Source organism: Perca flavescens, chromosome 13 (assembly GCF_004354835.1).
Source record: "Perca flavescens isolate YP-PL-M2 chromosome 13, PFLA_1.0, whole genome shotgun sequence".
NCBI lineage: Eukaryota > Metazoa > Chordata > Actinopteri > Perciformes > Percidae > Perca > Perca flavescens.
This window is the reverse complement of record NC_041343.1, coordinates 22159553-22169216: the sequence shown is the minus strand read 5'-3', so window position 1 is coordinate 22169216 and position 9664 is coordinate 22159553. Positions and strand designations below refer to the sequence as shown.

Here is a 9664-nt window from a genome sequence, read left to right as displayed (position 1 = left end):
AATGGTCATTAAAATATGTCAATGGCAAGGAATTATGTATGTTGTAAATGTAACAAAATAAAACATAAAAAACTATGCAAACAAACATTTAAAAAAATGGCAAAACACACAATTCATAAAATATAATTTAAACAATTACTCAGTAACAGGCACCTTATATGATTGTAATCTCCCTTCTATAAGGTTTCCACGTGTTAGCCAGCAAATGCGGTATTAGATATGATGGATCCAGTTCTGAATATAGTAATTCAGTCCAGTTTTATGCAATCACATGAAAATGAAACACACCAGATACAAACAACAAATGAGCAACATATTTTGCTTATTTGGTCTTGCCTTCATTGTTGTCCTTTGTTTCTTTTAATTAACATAGTAAAGCCAGTAAACAATGTTGAAGAAGGAGAAGACAGTTGGGAAGATCATCCTCGACCATTTGTCAATAGAGTTTACATCAGTCAAGTCTGGGATGTTGATCTTTAGCTGTGAAGCGCGCCTCCGTAGTCGGCTCTTCTTTCGAGTCATGTGGCACTCCAGTGTGTTTCGGCCAAAGTTGTGCCTGGCCAGCCCTGCTTTACGGTACTGTAGAGTTGAGCTGTCGTATGTCAGCATGGTATTTCGTGGGTCATTGAGACCCAGAGCCAGCTCTGAAACGCCCATGTCATTCTTGATGTCCAGAGTGCCCAAAAGGATGTTTTCATGTGGGTCCATCTGGAAAGAAGTTAAGTTTGGCTCATGTATTAATACCATGCAACAGCATTTTTTTAACTGAATTGAATAAAAAACAAATTGCCAAAATGATATTTAAAAAATTTAGAGACCATGAGAATATTTTCTTCAGTATATATTAACTATGGATGAAATGATTACGTGTAATGTGAAATGGGTAGCTCTTAGTGATGAACCCACAGATAATTATCATTATCTATTAAGTGTTAAGCGTCTTTCAGCATCTTTCAGCTCGTCGTATTGGTTTTACCTCTCCAGCACCAAACAGACAAAATTAGTGACTAGCTGATGAACATAATGGAGCATATGGAAGCTAAAAAGCCAGATATTTCTCTCAGGAGTTGTTGAAGATCCCCCAAAAACATTGGAGTTATAACAACCGGCAAAAATCACACAAGTGCTCCATTTCTGCTGGATGTGTAAATGTAACCCATTATCAACTTCATAATGTGATATGTCAAAGCTTTGTTTACATCTTGTCCTGCTGCCCCCAAGTGTCACCCCCAAAACATCTAAATGTAGATGTATAGTAGCAGTTTAACGCAGTTTGACATTTTTGAAAGGTTTTTGCAGTACCTTATTTTTTTGATCGCCAAGTCCAATTGCTGCATCATCCACAAAGATTGGTTCCCACATCGAGTCATGACCATCAAGATCCCTTTGTTTCATTCTTGCATACAGAGTATCATCTCTGCCAACTACATTCCCCACCAGCCACTGCAACAAAACAGAATATCCATGGTTACTTAAGCAACCAAAAAGTAGTGGAAGGAGGTTGCATTATGTAGGCAGGTATAAGCTGGCAAGGTATAAGCTGGCAACACACATTTTATGAAATAATTAAATCCTTGAGTTCAGGAGTGAATGCATATGTGGACATGAACTGCATTATAGAATAAAGCATACTTTATCAGAGGATTCAAAACACAAGTCTTTGTTTTACCTTTCTTGTTTGCCTATACTTGATGTTACAGGATGTTAAGAGCCATTTTTCTGCTCAGTATATACCTTGTTTTGTATTCAACTATTATCAGCATATCCATGTGCAGCCATGTTATGGTGGCCATTTTGCATCTCTGCTTGTAAGCATTTGGTTTACGTCAGCGGGGAGCACAAACTTGGATGAAGAGAACGCAACTCTTTCTATCAAGACAAAGAGCCAAGTGGCTCTGAGACCTGCTTTCACTCTGTTTCAGCTGGCAATATGTCCTATTTGGATATCAAACAGGGCTAGTACAAGCTTATTAGGCTGACTTTCCTTGGCACGGTGAAGGCATGAAACATTAGGTCGACCCTCCATTTGAAGTGATGACATTTCTTGTCTTTGCTAGTAATTATTCTGAGCTCCTTAGACAGCTTTATGAATAATGAAATTACACTTTCGCTGCAAAGTAAAAAAAAAGGAAAACAGATTTTATATGAAAATGTAATAATGTGGAAGCTCATCTAGAGTTCATGCCTGCCTCTATGTATGCAGCAAAATCTACATACATGGAGGCATTTTTCAGAAAATAATATTCAGAATTTTGGGAAAAGCTAAACTATTCTTACCTTGTTTGGATCCATCCTCATCTTTTCGTTATTGGCAGTAGTCAGTTTCTCTGCTGCCCGTTTCTGACGTTGAGGGCCCCGTCCAAAGAAGATGTAGTTTACCAGCGCATACTCCAGCAGAGCCAGGAAGACAAAGACGAAGCAGCCCATGAGGTACATGTCTATTGCCTTGACATAGGGTATTTTGGGGAGGGTTTCTCTAAGGTGGGTGTTAATGGTAGTCATGGTGAGCACGGTGGTAATACCTGGAGGAGAAAGACCATTTACATTACATTATATTGAAAACAGTATGAATCAAGAATGTTAAAATAAAAAAGTATTGCTTAGTAAACTACATATCAGCAGTTGAAAGTATGCCTTATTTATTTAACTAGTGCAGTGCCCGTTAGGAGCGTGGGCCTTTTTGGAACGAGCCAATTGCTTGGTTCCCACTATTTTGTTTTCCACAACTTTAACTATAAGCGTGTTTCAATCAGGAGTGGCTCGGCTGCGGTTCATCTAGAGATTTTGTTTCCCCTTTTTTCGTGTAGCCGTCACACACCAGGTAGTGATGTGCGGAAGGAGGAAGCATGGCTCAGCTTTCTGGGGAAGCACATCGCTACAGCACGTAGCGATGTGGCCCGAGCCAGGGAGAAATGTGTGCAAGCAAGAGCCAAGAGCCTTTCATCTAACGTGTTTGTGTACGATTTATTTTATCATTTCCATGTAGGATAGACAGCAATAAGTTTTTGGCAGATGATCACTTCTGGCACGACACCGGTAGCCCACTGCGAAGACTTGATTGTACTCGCCGTTCCGTCAAAGAATGTACTGTAGCTACTCCCCGCCCACGCTGCTGTATTGCACATGCAGGAGTGACACACACACACACACACACACACACACAGAAATTCCTCGATTTATAGTTGGATGCACTCACAAATTTACTTCTTGCATTTTTTTTGCATTAAATTAATAGCAACAATCCCCTGAAACTCTTACTTCTGACTGAATGTGTGAGTGATTCAATCCTTCCAACTGCAAGACATCTTTTTGATCTACTTGATACCATGTCTGTGCTTGATTAAGCCTACCAGGATCAATGAACCTGAGGGGCTTACCCCCATATCTTCAAACCATGCACTGGGAGACAAGCTAAAAGATGTGCACCTAAAGCGCTGCAGCGATTTGAAATTCAAATGTCAACCTTGGTCTTGTTCATTAGCGGAGAACTCCTACTGAGAAAAGTTGTAGACCGTTTTCAAAAACCTCACCCAACAAGCTTTGGGGATAGTTGCTGTCAGATTGACAGTGCATATCAATGTGTTGAGTTTGTGCTTATTATGAGTGACACACTATCTCTTGCTTGTAGTAATTTCATTTCATATATTTCAATGGCATATTCTTGTCATTTTAGTATAACAACATTGGCTCTTGGATGTAGTGGGCTTACAGCAGTGTGTGTCTATGGTATATGCAGGAATTATAAATGTCATGAGAAGCCTGATTCTGTTCTAAAGCTTAAATATGATTTTCCTTGCATGATTACATAATTGTGTTCTCAGCTCCTATAGCACTCACAAATCCTCCCTCACGCACATGTATATTCTTGAAAGCACACAAAGCATGATTATTTAAGTAAATGTCTATGGAGAGTGTCAGTAAATAATTATGAAATTATTTTACAGCTGTCACAAAGCTGTCAGGTGACCACCGCTCAAAATAGGATTCAGGCAATTTTCCCAAGCTGTTTCTGCAAGAGCTTAACAATAACAACAAAGGATTCCCGCAGCACAGTGGCCATGTGATTCAGCCATTACAGGTCCATTTTAATGCCTGAAACCAGGTCAGAGTAAAGTGGTTCCTGAATCTAGTGTAGATTGGGGGGTGACCGGACATTTCCAAACTCTGCTGACCCACCTCCATTATGGAGCATTACTTTTTTTCCCCATTAAATCCCATGCATGTCCCCCCACCGATCACTAAATGCAGCTCAGTCGTCAATCAGCGAAATTGCCTTGTCGACTAAAGCGAGGGATGGGTAGAAGGACGGATGAAGCTGGGTGGATGGAGTAGGGTGAAAAGAAGACAGGGAGCTTCCGATAACACAGAGTAAAGCTAGAAGCTCAATACAAACCTCACAGGCTACACAGGGTTTACATAATCAAGGATGACGGGTGGGAATTGTAACTTCCAAAAAAGCACAGAGGCTCTGGAATCAAGAGTGGAAACAAATCAAACTGGTCATCCATCATAATACGTCTGTGGGATACAGCAACATTTGTTGTACTGGGATGGATTTTGACCCTGTTAACACCCACAGTGATTGTAAAACAAGTGAAGTGTAGTTGTGGATCAGTGCATTGTTATTCTGACACAAAGCTCAATAATTAAGGAATTTAGAAAAGTAAACATTAAAGATACCATTTGAAGACCTGTATAAGTACACAATAAAAAGTCATGGCCTTCACAGCACTACAAAGTGAATCTGTGATATGGAATATTGTAGGAAAAGTTTTAGCTATTCACCAGAAATCCTTGCAGCTAAGACATTGTATTTTATACAGGACACAGGTCCAACAGGTCTTCTACCAACTAATGCTTTTTCCTTTGTCAATATAGTCAACCTTCACATTTGCCTCAGATTTTCTTGCCTGACTTAATGTAAAATATGTTGTATATATTGCCACCCCCAAGGTTTCTTGTCTCTATTTGCCCTTCAAGTGAATTATGTAATTGGTATGAGGTAAAATTGGGGGAGGGGAATAAAATATAATCAATCTAAGTATAACTTTCCCTGGTCAGTCTATTTCAGTGCCAGAGCAATCTTCTTTTAAGTGTCCACCCCAATATCCTGTCAACCTGTCTATATTTGTATTGCAGGCCTCACCGAGAGCCACTCTGGCAGCAGAGGCGTCGTAGTTGATCCAGAAGGAGACCCAAGAGAGGATGGTGATAAGTATAGAAGGCATGTATGTCTGTAGGATGAAGTACCCAATGTTTCTCTTCAGCTTAAAACTCAGGGACAGACGAGGGTAAGCACCTGCAGAGAGGGGACAGAGGAAAAAAAGTTCCTAGTGTTGGAGTCAGCTAATTTGTGCATCTACAATCCTGTGGGTTTACAAATCATGTACAAAAAAAGGATACCAACGTTCAGTCCTCCACGGTGGTCTGACACTGTCATCCTTTTTTTCACAGCTGGATAATGTCATGGTATGTCTGCCTTTGCTACTGAATGCAACTATATATTATCTTTAATTTGCAATCAAAAGGTTGTCTGGTGAGAAATTACTGTCGAAAACAATATAAATGAACATATTTGTCAATAAAAAAAAAAAGATGTAATGGAATAAACCATTAACTTTTTACTCTGAAAAGAAAAGAGTAACAAATCATCATAATTCCCCATTTTGTCAGATATTCAGTAAAAAGCAGCAAATCCTTACATTTAAGAAGAGGGAACCAGTGAATGTCTAGCACTTTGGCTTGATAAATGTCCAGAACAATTGATTGATTGTAAGGGTATCCTAAAATGTAGTCTGTACTCCTTCAGCAGTTCTTCCAAGCTCGTTTATCAACAATAATCTCTCATCCCTGAGTTGTACTTTGCAGAAGCAACTCACTAAAAGGCCATATTTGTTGTGTCCACCAAACTCAAGCGCTCTTCAGAATTACCTGTTCTTCACTGCCTGTGTTTATACACAATATTGCAAGAGGTTTGATAGTTTGTCTGTTGAGGGTCCACTTATTTTGCTTATCTTGCTCTATTTGAAATAAACCCACAGCAGGGCTTTTGGTAAGGTCCAAATTGTATCAGCACATATATTTCTCTCCTTAGGGAACTGGCAGCATTTTGGTTTGAATCGAATTACAAATGGAGAAAAGCACCATAAAAAAAGCTAGAATACACTGCAATATCCAGTCTATTGGAGAATCATGCAGAAACAGCAGGGAGCATGGGAGGAAGAATATGTATTTTTAATGAAAGCACCAACAACACACCAGCCTCAGCGCCTCTTGGAATGTCACCCCTTAGATATTTAATTTAGCTAATGTTAGCACGAGCCACCAAGAGAATCCCTTAATTATTTCTTTATGAAGTGAGGAAACAGCTCCAGGAGAAAATGACAGGACGGAGGTGCAACAGTGAATATTTATTATTTATAAGGGCAACAATGACATTGCCTATCCTTGGAGTGAAAATTGAAACTAGTATTGGCTAAATGCCCAGGCACATGTGCTGACGATTGCATCTCTCTGTGCCCCCCAGGTCATATACTCCATATCGCAATAGACAGTGCATTAAAAGGGAATCCCCCATCTACCATATCTCTGTATAAGGCAACACAATCAGGCACACTGTAGGGACTCACTTGGGCAGATCACAAACACATACACACATGCATAGAAACATTGTGCATTTATTAGAAAGCATTATGTTATTAATAGGGTTAGGTGGAACGTGTGGACCCTGCAGACAAAACAAGCCATCTCATTGGTGAATGTACATTGATATTGCATTAGTCTTCTGCTTGCTTTCTGTACAGTACCTAGAAACTGTATTCAGCAGAACCGCTGTCCCACTTACAATTGCTTGCTTGCATGACAAATTCATGAAGATGAAAATGCAGAAGAGATTAATATTTTATTGTATCAGACATCATTCTTGTTGTTTATTGCTTTTAAATAAGTCATGGTGTCTTCTGTCTCCAATGGCGACACCTCATTAAAAGATTTGTATGTGCGTTCATACATTTACATAACATTTTGCATTTCTGGAAGTTAGTGGATACTATTTTTCATATCAATAAGTGCAAACTGTAAAAAGAGTCAATATTTATGAATTGCCATATTGCCAGCTTTGCAGCAGTATAATGATAATGAAATAACCCTGAGAGACAGAAAATAATTTTGAGGACACAAAACACAAAAAATGTTTTTAATGGAAATGAAGGCAAAGTAATAACAGTAAAGTTATTTACAAAGTTGTAATATATATGCTTCAAGATCATATTTATTTCAGGGCTATTAATATTGGATTGCATTCAATTGTACCAGTGTTGCTGTTATTGTGTTCAACGCTGTACATTCAACTATGATGTATGCATTTCAACCTGTTTGTTATCATTACCTGTGGAGAAGACGACATTCTTGGAGATGAGCTTATGATCCACAATGGAGAACTGGGGAAGTTCTATCTTGTCCACCCCAGTCACAGCATTGTCTCCTCCTCGCCAGTGGAACTCAATATCATCTGTTGTGTAACCATCTGAGATAGGGTACAGAGCACATTATTACTGAGGATTGTGAATGGTTCATAATCATGTCCCATCTTGATCCCGTACAGTCCAGTTAGTTAATCACCTTGCATGATTAGGTTTGCATTAGTCACCATTTTATATTCTGTTGACAGCAGACACATTAATTGGTCTTTGGTTCACTGACTTCAAATGTGAGGTTACCCACAAGGAAAGGATGTCTCTAAATCCTATACTTCGATATTTGGGTATTTACATTTACAGTATGAATACATGTGGTTGTTTGCTATGACTACTTACTGACTTAGTTGGTGCCAGATCTATTTATCCAACACTTACTTGCTCATTGTATATACAGAGCTAAAGGCGCTAGCTAAATTAGGCTTGATTGGTGTGAATGACAAGGTAAGACAGGTAACACTCAAGTTTTTGTTACAAGTGTCAGGGTGATTCTAGGCGTTACTGACACAGAGTTACAGAGGCTAGAATTTTTTTTTTTCTGTCCAAGTCATACATCTGTAAACTGACTAAATTGCTCTGCTATAAACACATCTAGGTGAGACACAGACAACACAAGACCAGAGCCACATGTCTCAACTTACTACGGAAAATGTGAAGCCAAAAGACTCAAAAATGGATTTTATATGAATGTTTTTCTACAGGTATGTCTGTGTGTTTTTCTTAGGGCCATTTGTAAAGCAAAAAGACAAAAAAGTGCAAAATACAAAACTTCTCAAATACACAAACACACACACATCAATAACACACAAACTTGAAATAACTATTTACATAAATATATAGAAATAAGTAATTATAAATTGTTCAGGGTGTGCTAAGGGTTTTTCTTCAGTAACTGCAGGTGAGCTGGCGCACGCAAATGTGATGTCATGAGAGCACCGTAACTGTTTATACTCATGCGTATAATATATATAGGAAAGGCTACAGACTTTGCTATTTCTACGGACTAGAAGAAGAAGAAAAAGGTAAACAACAGCAGAACTGGCAGTAGCATTGCCATCAATGCTTTGATTTGATTCGATGACCTACTTCGTCGGATCGAGCCTTTCATTTGCCATAAAATAACTCATCTTAACCCAGTGAGTTTACAAGATAGACTTGCAGTCACTCTGAGAGTCCTGGCATCCGGTTACCTTCGAGCTTGTTCAGGCTTCCTGTTTCCGCTTTGTCATGTGCCGCTAAAAAAAGTGTGTGTGTGTGGGCTTAACTGAATCATGAGATGCTAAGCTTTCAATTGTTGTGTCACATGACCATATATTTTGAAGATTATAATGCTTAAAAGTTATAACAAAGTTTATGAGTGGTGGTAACAGCGCTGCCACCGCGACCAAGTGTGCCGTCCACCGTACACTGTTATCAAATTAATTAACCAAAGCGCAATGCATGCTCCTCCTAGAGCATTAATCCGATCTGCACAAAATGTTGAATGTATCCTCGGTCGACCCTGTTCCACGTGCTCCGCTGAGGCCGTGGGCAACATTCGAAGTAAATCAACGTGCTGTGAGGGGCGAGGGCCCGTTTAACGCTGCTTGCAGCTTTAATTATTATTATTATTATTATTATTATTATTATTATTGACTATTTTACTATATTGACTCCTCACTTATGATAGTTCAGCATGACATAACATTGGAAAAACTCAGGAAAAATTATTTTTGTTAACTGATTTCTTTCACCTTCTCTCCTAAGTACTCACACAGTTACATGCTTACACCTGCCCAGTACAACCACAGTATGTAATGGGTCGCTGAGCAGTTCCACAACAGTTCCATGCCTTGTTCAAGTGCACCTCAACATCATTGTCTGAGGTACCCATGTCGTGCTGACGTCTTGGTACTGTATTCCTGACAATAACTAAATTATGGAAAAGCCTGTTAAAACTATAAATTATGAAATGAAGTTAAGCATGCAACATTCCATATAGTCGCTGATGGAAACCCTTATATATGTGACTAAATATGAGTCAACTGTATTATGTGTTGTTCCATGAGCAACTAAATTATTAAATACCAAGAGCAAGAATGATTAAATAATCAGGCTTGGAATCCATTTTCATCTCTAAAACCCAATAAAATCTGTAAAGGGACAAGACGAAAGTCCATTAATATTAATCCAAACCAAAGCTACTCGCT

General features: G+C 38.9%; 1 protein-coding gene across 4 annotated transcripts in view; it reads right to left on the bottom strand.

Moving 5' to 3' along the window:
- Window positions 1-360: 360 nt before the first annotated feature.
- The window catches only part of gabrb2b (gamma-aminobutyric acid type A receptor subunit beta2b), a 57641-nt gene continuing 48337 nt past the window's right edge, over window positions 361-9664 (bottom strand). The window contains exons 6-10 of one of the 4 annotated variants that reach the window (XM_028595293.1): window positions 7388-7525; window positions 5147-5299; window positions 2278-2522; window positions 1303-1443; window positions 361-708 (exon numbers count right to left, since the gene is read on the bottom strand). In XM_028595293.1, coding sequence (XP_028451094.1) covers window positions 361-708; window positions 1303-1443; window positions 2278-2522; window positions 5147-5299; window positions 7388-7525 — 1025 coding nt within the window. Of the gene's footprint in view, window positions 766-1302; window positions 1444-2268; window positions 2523-5146; window positions 5300-7387; window positions 7526-9664 lie in introns of all 4 variants that reach the window. The other 3 variants (XM_028595295.1, XM_028595294.1, XM_028595297.1) reach the window with 3 other exon arrangements.